At 30.5% G+C, this 14,538-nt stretch overlaps 1 protein-coding gene across 1 annotated transcript; it reads right to left on the bottom strand.

The window, feature by feature from the left end:
• Positions 1–11,192: 11,192 nt before the first annotated feature.
• LOC107946691 (glycosyltransferase BC10) lies at positions 11,193–14,233 on the bottom strand. The gene is made up of 8 exons (XM_016881116.2): positions 13,551–14,233; positions 12,935–13,033; positions 12,717–12,817; positions 12,539–12,610; positions 12,347–12,437; positions 12,180–12,260; positions 11,689–11,748; positions 11,193–11,613 (listed from the first exon to the last, which is right to left on the bottom strand). Exons 1-8 carry the CDS (start codon positions 13,932–13,934, stop codon positions 11,422–11,424), a joined length of 1,080 nt encoding a protein of 359 aa, XP_016736605.2. The 5' UTR covers positions 13,935–14,233; the 3' UTR covers positions 11,193–11,421.
• Between the last annotated feature and the right edge of the window lie 305 nt (positions 14,234–14,538).

The following is a 14,538-nucleotide window of genomic DNA, read 5'->3' as shown; positions in this document are numbered from 1 at the left end:
AGTATATACATATGTTAATTTATTAGAGTGTCAAATGACGATATATAAATGATGACACATTAGATTATTTCCTAAATTGAAACTTTGTATATATATATATCATTAATATTATATTGTTTAATTAAATTTCTTTAAAGAAAATTTTAAACTATTACAAAACAAATATTTTAAAAATTTTTTATTTTAAAAACAATCAAATATCTAATCTTCAAGTAGAGAAAATAATGTAATATGAAATCTTTCATGAATAGAAAAACCTTGAAAATATTTTTTTTTCAGATTTAAACGTTTCATCAATAACTTTCAAACTTGGGTAGTTCAAGTACGCCAATTAAACGATCAAAGCCCTAGAAAACCTAGTCCAATAATTGAAAATATTGAACCAAGGGAGATAACTTTGTCGGTTCCATGTCTCTTGGGAATGTCCAACTTCATCTCTCTCTAATACTCATCAATGCATTTCATGTTCATTTCTTTCCGAATAATTCATACATTTTTATTTCATATTAATATTAATATAAAATTTAAATTTATTATTATACTTTTTTTAAAATTATTTATTTATTTTTATATATTTTAAATTTTATATATTATTATTTATTGTCACTAATATTTTTTATTTGTATTTATTTCTTAAATTTATTATTATATTTTTTGAAAATATTTATATATTTATATATACTTTTATTTCTTTTAGATTTAGGATCAAATTGAGAATATTTGTAAATTTTGTGGGTTAATTTTTTAAATTATGACTAAATCAATATAATATGTAAAAGTTGAAGGTTAGATTTGTCATTATACTGATTTTTAATTGCCACGTCAACTTACTATTTGTGATTTTTATGTGAGATTAAAACGACCAAACTATGTAATATGAATACTTAAAATATAAACTTTTTTATGATTATTTGTGTGATTTACAAAAAAAAAAAAAAAACAACAACAACAACAAAAAATAGTCTATGCTTCTTGGATTTGCAAGTAAAGAGTTACAAATGACCATTAGATATTTCGTATGAAGCGGTTTCGTTTTTCAAGACCTTGTACTCTTTGAATTAGGGGTGAGCATTCGATCGAATCGAATCGAAAATTTTCGAGTTAATCGAGTTTTCAAATCTCATTTTATCATCCTAACTTTATTTGAAGTTTTCTCGAATTGAGTCGAGTGAGATGGAATTCGAATCGAATCGAATTGAATATATTTGTTCGAGTTAAATTTTAAAAAATAATTTTGGGTCCTTGTAACCATTGTCACCCATTGTAATAAAATTTGTCCACCTTAATCAAATTTTTTATTAACTTTCATCACCTCATAATTTATTTATTAATTTTTTATATACTGGTTAGCTTATTTGTTTGCTTAGTTGTTTCAATTATCTTCGGATTCTTGTCACTATGTATTTTGGAATTAAAAAATATATTAAATATAAAAATATGATTTTTTAATAAAATTTATTTTAAAAATAAAATTTGAAATTGATACCAATATAAAATTTTAACACAAATATTTTATGGCATAATTAAGAATTCAATTTTAATATAAATATTCAATATGACTAAACAATTCAATAATATAAATAATATAAAATGTGAAATTTAATTTAATAATATAAATAGTATATATAAATAAAATTATTACTATTTATGTTTAGTGATTTTTTTTGGATAATTTTGATTTTTTATTTGAGAGTAAAGGGTGAGAAGTAAAAGTTTAGGGGGAAAATAAAAAGTTTTGGGGAATAAAAGTTTGAGGGAAAGTAAATAAGGGGAGTAAAATTTTGGAGGGAAAATATTAAAAAAAAAATTGGAGGGGGGAGGGTTTGGGGTAGATGGGAGGTGGGATGGGAAGAGAATAAAAGTTTTAGGGGGAAAGTGGGAGGGAGTAAAAATTTTTGGGGAAAATAAAAGATTTTGAGGGTTTTTGAGAGTAAAATTTTGAAAAAAAAATGAATGGAAGAGTAAAATTTTGATGGGAAATGGATTTTGGGTAGATTGGGGGGTTGGGAGGGGAGGGGAGTAAAAGTTTTGGGGAGAAAGTGGGAAGGAGTAAAAGTTTTGAGGGAAAAGTAAAAAAGTTTGGGAGTTTAGGGTAAAACTGTAAAATATTATAGTTTGATATTCGAATTATTCGAATTATTCGAATTATTCGAATTCGAAAACTCAACTCGATTCGAACTCGAAATTCGAAAAAAAAATTCGAGTTGATTCGAATAACTCGATTAACTCGAATAACTCGATTCGTTTAACTCGAAATTCGAATTTTTTTTTGATTTTTTTGAGTCGAATTGAATTTTGCTCACCCCTACTTTGAATGATTGAAGGCATGCTTGGTTTATTTCCAAGTATTGATTCGGTTGGGTTGGAGTATATAGCTAGGGATGTAACTATGGATGAGATTCAGAGTGCTCTATTTAGTATGGGCCCGTTGAAGGCTTCGGACCCGGATGAGCTCCATGCTTTATTCTACTAGAACCAAAGGGAGATTGTTGGTCAGGATATGTGTTATTGGATTCGGGGTATTTTTGTTGGTCTTCCTATTAACCAATCTATTAATAAAACCCTGTTAGTGCTTATTCTAAAAGTGCAGAGTTTAGAATCATTGTCCTAATTTCGTCCTATCAGCTTTGGTAATGTAACACCCCATACCTGACCCGGTCGTCGAGTCAAGGCATTAGGATGTCACATTCGTTACCGAAGCAACTACCGAAAATTCCAGAACAATGTATCATATTATTTAATTAATATAGATCATTAACTTATTTCAGTAATAATTGAATTTACGATAAAACGAATTATGAGTTAAAGAAGCTCATTAAAACATTCACAATTGATCAAAGGCCAAATTGTATAGTTCATAAAAAAATTTGAACTGCCATCGCGACGTTGGGGTTTCCACGTCGTGACATAGCGAGCTTGTCATCGTGACGTTGTCTCCATTTTCCTACAAGTTCCACACTTTATTTTTATTTATTTTTTTATATTAGTACCTAAATATATATTCAGATGTCATAACTGCCACTTCATTTTACATATCATCCACTTATATTTATTTCTAATACCAAGTCCTCATAAAAAATGATATTCAATAAAAGATAACAAAGTATATAAAATTAACACAAATATTAAAGTTTTACAAATAAAACCATTGGAGGACTTGCACTTTCAAAAGTAGTTTACCCACTTTACGTATATTTCATATTTATTTCTAAATTGTGCCAATCAATTTAATTATTCATAAAATTTTAACAAAGAATTCAATATCACATCAATTAACAATTATTCACTTATTATTTTATCAATTCGTTTAAACATATTCACATGTATTAATCACTCCATCGCTTACAACCATTTCGAACCATTTCAAATTCATCTACTATATATATATTCATATATTTTTTTTAGAATCTTTAACTTTTAGTTTATAACATGCTTATATGTAACATTATCTATAATTCCACTATTTACTTATGTGTTCATATCAAAGTTATCCACTTGAGTCATAGTCACTAAATTATTTATATCTTGAACTACAGAATTCGAAATTAAGATCCGCTTGATGTTTTTGAAACTAGACTCAAATATATTTTTACCATAAAAATTTTAGAATTTATGACTAAGCCAATAAGTACTATAAATTCTTCAAATTTATCCATATTCTTCTATTTGACAGCTTCGACCTTTCTTTACTAAAAATTAATTATATCTTATTACAGGGTTTGGATGATGTTTCTGTTTATTTCTCTTGAAAATAGACTCATTAAAAAATTAAACATATAAATTTAAAACCCTAATAATTTTTTTACAATTTTTTTTTATGATTTTTCAAAGTCAGAACAGGGGAACCCGAATCCACTCCGACCTTGTTTCACAAAAATTAATATATCTCAAACTATAAAATTCCGTTTCTTTCACCATTTTTTCCATATGAAACTAGACTCAATAAGATTTAATTAAATATTTAATTAAACCTCTAATTAAATTTCTATATTTTTTGGTGAATTTTAAAAGTTAAGTCACTCCTGCTGTCCAAACTGTTTTAATGAAAAAAATATTTTCTTTTCCATGGTTCTTCGCACTATCTTTCATTCATTCACACATAATTGCCATACTTTTGATTACTATACAATTTAGGCACTTATGTTTATGTGTAGATTACATATTCATTTCTTAATCTTAGTACTTTTCACCATACAAATCACATTCTTTCTTACCAATTTAGTGTTTTAAGTCTCTATTCTTCATCAAATGCTTTCTATTTCTAGTATTTAGATTAAATACATGTTTCATACATCTCACTCAAAACATCTTTAACTCAATCTATTGAAATACAAGTAGGTTTAGTATGAAACTTACCTCATTTGTCAAGAATTTCTTCATTTCCATGCATTTCTCATCTTCGCCACTTTCCTTCCTCTTTCTTCTCATTTTCTCCACTTTCATCTACTATTTTCTTGCTTCTAAATTGATGAACATAGTATCTAGAATCTCTACTTCATCTTCTCTCTTTAATATCTAAGGAAATTTTCATAAATTTTGGGTAAAAAGGTAGGCTTTCGTGGCAAAAGACTAAATTGTAAACAAAAGAAAATTTCATTTCCCATCCTTTCACTCACGTTGGAAGGATGATGAATTTCCTTCATCCTTCCTTTCTTTTTATACTACCATTTTCTAAATAAAATAATAATAAATATCTAAGTAAAATATTAATAAAATAATTGTTAACTAATTAATTAAAAAAATTACCAAAATATCATCAACATCATCATTACATTCTAGAATTCTCCCTTTTGCTAATTGAACATTTTACCCTTTATGATCTTTTAAAATTTCATCCTTGAATAATCACTTAATTTGGTAAAATTACGATTTAGTCCCTCACAATTCTTCACCTATTCAATTTGGTCCCTGCATGCCAATTCCATATTTAGTAAATTGGATTATTTTCACTTTTGGTCGTTTAACTTTCTTATTTTTACACTTCGATCCCCTAAATTTTTAATATTTACACTTGAGTTAAAAACTTTTCACATATTTACAATTTAGTCCCTTTCTTAATACATCATGTCATGCTTTTTGATTTAACTCTCTTTTGATATATTGCAACTTTCGTTTTCTTTGATCTTATACCTTATTTCGCTAAGATTTTATCTCATATTATTTACGACCTAGGGGGTTTTGAGGATGTTACAGGTAATGTCTAGTATAAGATTATTACAAAGATTATTGCTAATCGGTTCAAGCCTGTATTTCCTATGCTTTTTACTTAGAACCAAGTCAGCTTTGTAGTAGGGAAACATATTACGAACAACATAATTATTGTCCAAGAGATTGTTCATTCGATGCAAACCAAGACAAGGGAGAAAGGGCTGGATGGCCATTAAGGTGGATTTGGAGAAGGCTTATGATAGACTCAGGTGAGATTTTATCAAAGACACTCTGTTATTCCAATGAAGGCTTCTGTATCTATGCATATTGTTTGGAATGAGTCTTTTGGATGAGTTTATTCCAATGAGAAAAATATGTCAAGGTTGTCATCTCTCCCCTTATCTATTTGTTCTTTGCATAAAGAGATTGAGTTAACTTATTCATAAAGGGGTTTAGGATAATTCTAGGAGGCCTATTTCGATTGTAAAGAAGGGCCCAGTTATATTGCATCTATTTTTTGCTGATGATTTGTTCTTGCTTGCGGAAGCAGATGTGGATCAGGTATGGATGGTAAGGGATGTCTTGGATGTGTTCGGGACTGTTTCGGGGCATAAAGTGAATGCTAATAAGATGGATGTGTTTTTCTTTAAAAATATTGAGCCTTGTGCAACCGTAGAAATTTGTAACATTCTTGGTTTTGCTGAGACGGATGATTTGGGGTATTGCTTGGGAATGTCATTGTTTCATTGAAGGGTGACAATGAGTACTTATAATGGATAAAATCAGGAGGAAGCTAGATAGTTGGGATACTAAAATGCTCTCCATGGCAGGAAGGGTCACTATTGTGTGATCACTCCTTTTGTCGATATCTAATTATTTTATACAAACTATAAAAGTCCCTATTAGTGTTTGTGCAAAAATTGTGAGGCTTGTATGAGGAATTATTTGGGGTAAGGATACAGAGAGGCATAAGTTGTCTTTGGTTAAATAGTCAGATTGTTGTCAACCTCTCATTAATGCTGGACTAGAATTTGAAGTCTTAAGGTGCCAAACGAGTCCTTTTTGCTTAAGTTGGGGTTTAATCTCCTCACAATAAGCAAGCATTGGGGGTGAAGATACTTCGAGCCAAATAAAAGGTTACAAATGTATGTCTTGAAGATATTTCGAGGGGGTTGTGTTTTGTTGTTTGGAGATCCATTTCCAAGGTTTGACCACTTTTACGTCAAAGCCTTGCTTAGTCAGTTGACGATGACAACCTTATTAAGGTTTGGATTAATAATTGGATTTTGAAGATCAGACCTTTATTCAATTTTTGTCATAACATTGAGTTTATCGATGTGTGTAACAACCCAATTTTTGGGTCTAGTCGGAACAGTGGTTTCGGGACCACAAATTCGACCAGGAAAATTTTATTTTTATGGTCTATAATTTCACGGAATGATTTCGTGAAAATTTCATTTGAAAATTTCGACGTTTTAGCACTCAATTTATTTAAAAAGTCTAAATTGATATGTGATCCCGAAAATTATTACAGTAAGAGAGTAGGTATTCTTGATATAGTAAAACAAGGAAATTTCGAGGACGAAATTTATTTTAAGGGGGAGAGAAATGTAATACCCCGAAAATTTTTACAGTAAGATATTATATTTGATATAGTAAGGAAATAAAGTGACAAAAAGGAGAATTTTGAGTTATGACAACATTGGGAAGTATATTATGACATATCAATTAAAGAAAGGATTAAATTGCAAAACTGAGAAAAGTTTTGTTACCCAAGAGTAAATACTCAAAATTTGAGGGGTTAAAGTGTAAATATGAAAATTTTGAAGGACCAATTGTGTAAATATTTTAAGGGTGAAATAATCTAGAAACTAAGAAAAATGGATGAACTGGGACCAAATTGAATAGATGAAGAATTATGAGGGACTAAATCGTAATTTTACCAAATTAAGTGATGACTCAAGGATGGAATTTTAAAAGATCTAAAGGGAAAAATGGTCAATTAGAAGAAAGAGAAATCTAGAAAATAATGATGATGTTGGAGATATATTAGATTAAATAAATAAATAAATATTAGTTTATTAATATTTTAATTTGATTTTTAAATGATATTTTATCATTTTATTATTATTTTATTTAGTATATATATATATATATATATATATGGAATAAAAGGTAAGAATCATCATGATCTCCCATGCATTCCAACGTATGAAGAGAAAAGAAAGAAAGAAACTTTCTTTTCTTTACAATTTGGTCCTCTCACTAAAAGTTCACCATTTTCACTTAGAAATCAAAGAAATTTCCATAGCCACCAAGAGATAAAATTGATAAGGAGACCATGGGGAGCTAGAATATCAATTTATATTTAAGAAATAGAGGCTGGAGGAGAGAGAAAATCAAGTTAAAGATTGAAATCAATAGAACAAGGTAAGAACATCAGGATTTCAATATATTTTTTAGTTTGATATTATTGAAGAAGTATGAAATTGATGTTAATGTAGGGTTTTATCATATAAGGTTCTATGTTCTTGATATGTTAGTGAAGGGAAACAAGAGGAATTGATAGAAAATATTGTAGAGAAAGGAAAGGAGGGTGTTATAAATTTGATTATCAACATCTTGCACTAAAACAGTTTTGGATAGCAGCGGTAGGTTAACTTTGAAAAATCACCATAAATCATAAAAATTGTATTATAGGATGAAAATATTATGAAATTAAATCTTATTGAGTCTAGTTTCTCATAGAAGAAATGGTGTAAGCAATGGAATTGTAAACCATGAGTTATAATAAATTTTGTGAGATGATGTCAGAATGATTTCGAGTTCCCCTATTCTGACTTTGGAAAATAATAAAAAATTGGATAAAAATGATTAGGGGCTTAAATTTATATTTTAAAAATCTTGAATGAGTCTATTTTCAATAGAAATAGACGGGAACATTATCCGAATCCTGTACAATGAGATAATTAATTTTTAGTGAAGAATAGTCAAAACTGTCAGACAGCAGAATAAGGAAGAATTTAAAGAATAAACTGTACTTATTAGTTAAACAAAAAATTCTAAAATTTTTATAGTAAAACGATATGTGAGTCTAGTTTCATATAAAATTAACGGATCTCAATTTGGAGTTACGTAGCTGAAGATATAAATAATTTTGTGACTATGACTCAAGTGGACAGCTTTGAATGAACAAATAAGTAAATAATGAAATTATAGATAATGTTACATATAAGCATGTTATATACATTTAAGGATGTGGAATGGAGAGGAGGAGGAGGAAAACATATGATTATTTAACTAGCATGAGTTTTCATTAAAAATGGCTAATTTGCATGTTTTAGGTTCAGGGACTAAATTGAATAAAGTAAAATTTTAAGGGTAAATTTGTAAAAATGTCAAAAAGTGACCAAATTGCATGAAATGAATTGTTTTATTATTTAAATTAATAAATTGAATGAAATATTAATTTAGATCAAGATTGGGTGGGAATTCGAGGAAAATAGAAAATTACCAAAATGTCCCTGAATTTTGGTATTTCTGCAATTTAGCCTGGTAAGTTCGTATGAACTATATTTTGTATAATTTTAATTAAAGTGAATGTTATTTGGTGATGAATATTATATAAATATGTATTTTATTATTGGAATTGAATTATTATTGGTAATATGTATAATTATTAGATGCATTGAAATGATTATCGGAAGCTCGATTGGATTGGAAGCTTGTCGGAGATATATCACTCTATCCATTGGTTCTATCAGTAATTTTGGATGATTTGATTTTGGTTATAATGGCATAAATAAGTTAAATTGGCCAACGTTAGCTCATTAATGTTTTGATTTTGATTGGTTATAAATATGAATGCTTGATGAAATAATGAAATGTTTGTAAATTAATTTGTAAACTCCGGTAATGCCCTATAACTCTATTATGGCGATGGATATGGGTTAGGAGTGTTACAATGTGTCTACTACTTTAAGGGAGGTTTTGTTGGTAGACGACAATTGGAATTGGAATTACTTTGTGTTATTTTGTTGATAATAACATTCTTTCTTACATTACATGCATTCGGTCTCCAAGCCCTTTAGTTGGACATGATGAACTAAACTTTGATTGGTTGGCTAATGGGAAGTTCACTGTTAAATCTGCTTATAACTTTCTTATTTAGAATTTTTTAAATCTAGAAGATAATAAATGGAAGCTGGCTTGGTCTTTTACCAGCCTTCAAAGAGTAAGACATTTTATTTGGTTGGTACTTAAGGAACGCTTGCTGACCAATGTAAAACGATGTCAAAGAGGTTTTTTTTGTGACCCTTCTTGTACCATTTGTGGGAGCATTGAAGAATATGTGCTTCGAGATTGTGGTAATGCACGTGAAGTGTGGAAGCAAGTTATCCCTTTGAGGGTTTTGCTGTAATTTTTTTCTGCTCCATTAATGGAGTGGATTTTAATGAATTTGAAGAATGAGTTTGATTTGGTTTTCGCGGAAGTTGACTAGAAATATTTATTCAACATTAATTCTTAGAATTTGTGGAAACAGAAGAATTTGTGGGTGTTTCAAGGGAATCTTTTAATATATCTTACATTCTCCAATCCTCGTGGTGTTAGGTGAGTTCCATCAAACATAGGCCTAAAATCTCTGTAGATAACATTATGAGCAAGAGACGATGTTGAGCGTGGAAACCTCCATCTTTGGGTTTCATTAAGTTGAACACGGATGGGGTAAAGGATCCTAATTAGGGGTTAGCTTCGGCGATAGTTGTGGCAAGAGATGACCTTGGTACATGGCGTGAGGGAGTTGGGAGAAACATTAGCAGATGTAGCGTAGAGCAAGCTGAACTTTGTGCGATTTACAATGGACTCCTTTTGGGGTGAGATGCTAATTGGGTTAATATTATTGTCGAAATAGATTACGCTCAAGCTGTGGAAGCTATTTTGGATAAGTTCTGCGGGTAATTGAATAAGGATCTGGTCTTGAAAATTCAAGAGCTACGTAGGAGACATCAGGCTTCTAGAAAACCCAATGTAGTTGCGCATACACAGGCTGGGATGATGAGAGCTTTCTCTTATAGTCCGATAGTGTTACAGGAAACTCTGACAGTGGTGGTGGAGCAATTATGATTGAATGTTTGGCTTCTGCATGATGACACCGAAATAATTTTGTAATTGATTTCAGTTTTTTATCTAAGGAAAATTATTAAAGGTATTGTGTTTTAGTTTGTTTTTAATTGATATGCTTCTTGTTGAGATATCATTCTGCTTTGTTTTTGTCTTCATTTTTTGAAACGAACGTTTTCCTTCAACATAAAGAGTTCAAATTTTAAATTTACCACCGTTAAAAAAACTTTAAGAGTGCGTTTGGTTCGCTGTATTGGATTAGAGATGTATTGGATTAGAAGTGTATTGGATTAGAGGTGTATTGGATTAGAGGTGTAATAGCAAATCAACTGTTTGGTTGAATGTAATGGAATAGATGCGTAATAGTAATCTTGTGTTTGGTTGAATGGAATAGAGGTGTAATAGCATAGTGGAAAAAACTAAAATGACTAGAATACCCTTAGCATAAATTTATTTTGGTAAATGATTATTGTTATTGTTATTTAAATTTTAATAAGATTATTATTATCAATAATGAATATTTTAATCATATTTAAACATAATTATTATTAAACATATTTTAATTAAAATATATAATTTAATAAAATTCTTAATAATTACCAAAAATTTGTTTTGGTAAATTATTATTGTTATTGTTATTTAAATTTTGATAAGATTATTAATATGAATAATAAATAATTTAATCATATTTAAACATAATTATTATTAAATATATTATACTTAAAATATATAATTTAATAAAATTCTTAATAATTAATATTCTTATATGAATTTACTCAAATCATAATATATTATATGATACTATAAAAGATAATTTGAAATAATTAATATTAAATATATTTTAATTAAAATATATGATTTAATAAAATTTAAAATAATTATAACTAATAAAATTTAATAAGTAAGAATTGAACTCTAAAAAATAAAAAAAACATAACCATATCGAATTATCATCAAGAACTCGATTGAATTTACAACAATTCTGAATTAAACGGAAGTACTGCCTCAATATCTCACTTTCAACTAAAAATATAAAGCAAGCATTCAATAGAAGAAATTCAAGCCGATACAATATCTCTTTCACCTTGCTCTCAACTCCAATTGGCCTTCCATGAAACCGATTCTTCACTTCAAACAAAATAGCTCACCAATCTAGCAGGAAAACGAATACTGTCCAAAGTTGCCATTGAAAATAACCTCCAACTTCATGTGTCCATTCCACAAGTTAAGGGAAAAAGCAATCTCTGTAACATCCTGTGCCCTGTATGATTTAGGGTGCCATTTTCTCTCAGACCAGTCAACGCGCGTTACTGACCAGTTTGCGATGCCACCGGGGTCAACCAACTGATAAAAGGAACAAGCGTTAGAAGAAGCTAAAGTGAAATGTATGAAAAACATGATGCAGAGTATGATTCTTACATTGAAAAAGGTTGGGAGGTAATGCTCGTCGGCAATGCAGTTTTTGCCATCCGCAAATGGCTGTTATAATCAAGAACGTGAATGACTGAATGTCAGCAACATAAACTTAGGCACAAATTCTATCATTTTGTGCCCTTGTTAAAGCTAGAAATACTATCTTAGTGCTAATGCTAATAGTTAAGCTAGAAAATGACGGAAATAAACATCAATAAGGATAGTTGAGACCAGTCTAACAGACAATAGTAAGGATACGTAATGCTTTCGATAAACAGCAATTGTTAAGAGCTACTTTTGGCATCATGTACCAAAAGAAGTTACACTTAGGCCACCTAAAATTAATTCTTCTTATGTTTCAACATTATAGTCGAAATGGTGAATACAAAGAATAATCATTAAAATTGGAACAAATAAAAGTGAACCAACGCTCTCATCAATGAATGCAAGGCTGCTGTAAATTCGAAACGAGAACAGAATACTTTAATAAAATTTACCCTGCAGTAATCCCGAAACCTTGAATAGTAAAGACTGTCAGCCATGACTAGCAGAGCATGCTGCCGCCTCATTGTGAACCACTGCATAAAATTCAATGATTTAAACTTGCTACAACAAGACACTGTATAAGTTCATAAGAGACTTTATAATATCAATTAACACATACCTGTGCACCCTTTCTGAAGTCTTTCTCTTCTACTTCAGGTAACATGCGTGTTGAATACCTGCCATTTCCATGAGGTCCAGGATCCACAAAGCTGGCAAACAAAGTGGGTGGGATAAATTTCAAACAAGGGAAATGGTGCAACAAAGTCCATTATGCGTATGTGTATGTGTAATACTCTCAGATTCTACTCACCAGTCAATGAAACTCATATTAGCATGCATTAGATAATTGTAGACGTAATCAAAATTATGCAATGGAATACAACTGCAATGTCACCATCAATACTTCAGATTTGGTAAAAGTACAAGTAAATATATATATGTATATTTTGGGAGGGGCGGGGGTGTTAATGACACGAACTATATTTTACCTGTCAGAGAGTAAAACAAAATGTTGGTTATCAGGACCTTTTAGAGCATATGCCAATAATCGTCTCTCTGCATCAACCATAGAAAATGCTCCCCATGTAACCTGCAAATTCAGTGTCAATAAATAGATCAATAGAAAAACTAACCGTACAATAATTGTTGAAGTAGTCATATATCATATAGCAAAGCTCAACCACAAAATTTGATCTAAGAAACATACCGGAGAACTGTGAATTTCCCGGTTAAGGAAGTAAGGGCTCACATGCACTGGTTTTTCTTTTGATGCATGGATATAAACAGAAAATCTTCCCTCATTACCCTGCCAAGAAAATTGAGCAAACCTTTTTATCAGGATACATGGTTATTATAATTCAAAAACCAAAAATGCAGAAAAAGATATACAAAGTTATTAGAATTCCTTTCTGCAAGAATTCAACAGAAACAATACAGACTGAGCAGACAGTCGATATAACCAAAAGGAATTGATACAGACATCCTGAATCATACAAAGCAGGGAATTGCCTTGTCCTCCACCCTAGCAATTATATCAATTCACAATAAGCCAGATTGATTTCACTAATACCTTCGCCATACACATTAACATATTTGCATTGGCAATCAACAAAGGAAATGTTCTTTACTAAAATGAAATACATATGGCTCTCATTCATATTAGGCAATTCCTGGACACAAAAACTAGTAAAATGACCAACCTGAATTTAAGGATAATAACCATGAGATTTAATGGAATAAAAAATAAAGTCCATGAAGAATATGAAGACATTAGATCACGGAAGGGAAAAATGAACTAGCAACAACAACCAAAAAAAACTTACACGGAAGAACATATCCCAAAGCTTCTCAAATGGCAATGAACCTGGAGTTAAGAACATGAATGCAATTTTAGGATTTTTGGATTCGACAGGAGGTGTATCCAAAATATCCCTAACCACAACCCGTGAAATAATCTCCTCATCAGTTAATTCCCTTTTAGGAGGAGGAAGCCAATCAGTAAGGACCTTGCAACCTCTAGAAGAAAATACATAACATGCAACATCGCTGTTCGGTGGATAGATGTAAGCACAAACTAGAAAAAGGCTGACAAAAGAAACCATTAAAATAATCCATATTGGCCTCTTCAAAGGAGAGCGATGGCGAGATCCAGGCAAGATCTTAGTATCACCCATGCTACCTAATCGCCACTCCTTAGCTACCTTCATCTAGTATAAACAAAAGAGCTCTATATTCATGTGTTTCTCCTTTGTTTCAGTTTCCTCCTCAAGGTAATCAATCAGTATCCAACAACCAACCCCAGATTCTTCAATGGATCAATGTAATGTGATCTGTAAAAAGAAACCATAGGTGAAAAAGAAAGGAAACGGAGGGAACAAATCGACAGCAAAGAGGCATAATGGACTGGGAGGAAATCGGCAGAAAACAAAAGCAAAGAAATAAGGAAGGAAATCGGATGAAGGAACAGAAGAGAAACAAGGGGATGGGGGAGGGCAAATCAGGGAGGTGATGCTCAATCAGTAGCTAATCTGGGCAAAGAGGGGGAATAGAAATCGGTGGATTTCACCGATTAAGAAGGTAATGGATTAGATGCGTATTACCAATACATCATACCAAACGACGTATTAGAGAAGTATTAGGTGGGGCCCACTGATTAGGGGTGTATTAGCTTAGCCAATACACCAAACCAAACAAGCTGTAATAGATTTAGTCAAAATAGAAGATTTGGTAAAAAAATTAATGAGCAGAATAATAATGCAAAATCAATGCCAGCAATAATTGCTTAAAACAGAACGGTGGCAGAAGTCAAAC

Source organism: Gossypium hirsutum, chromosome D12 (assembly GCF_007990345.1).
Source record: "Gossypium hirsutum isolate 1008001.06 chromosome D12, Gossypium_hirsutum_v2.1, whole genome shotgun sequence".
Lineage (NCBI taxonomy): Eukaryota > Viridiplantae > Streptophyta > Magnoliopsida > Malvales > Malvaceae > Gossypium > Gossypium hirsutum.
Note: the sequence above shows the minus strand (reverse complement) of the source record. Positions and strands in the feature narration are given on the sequence as shown.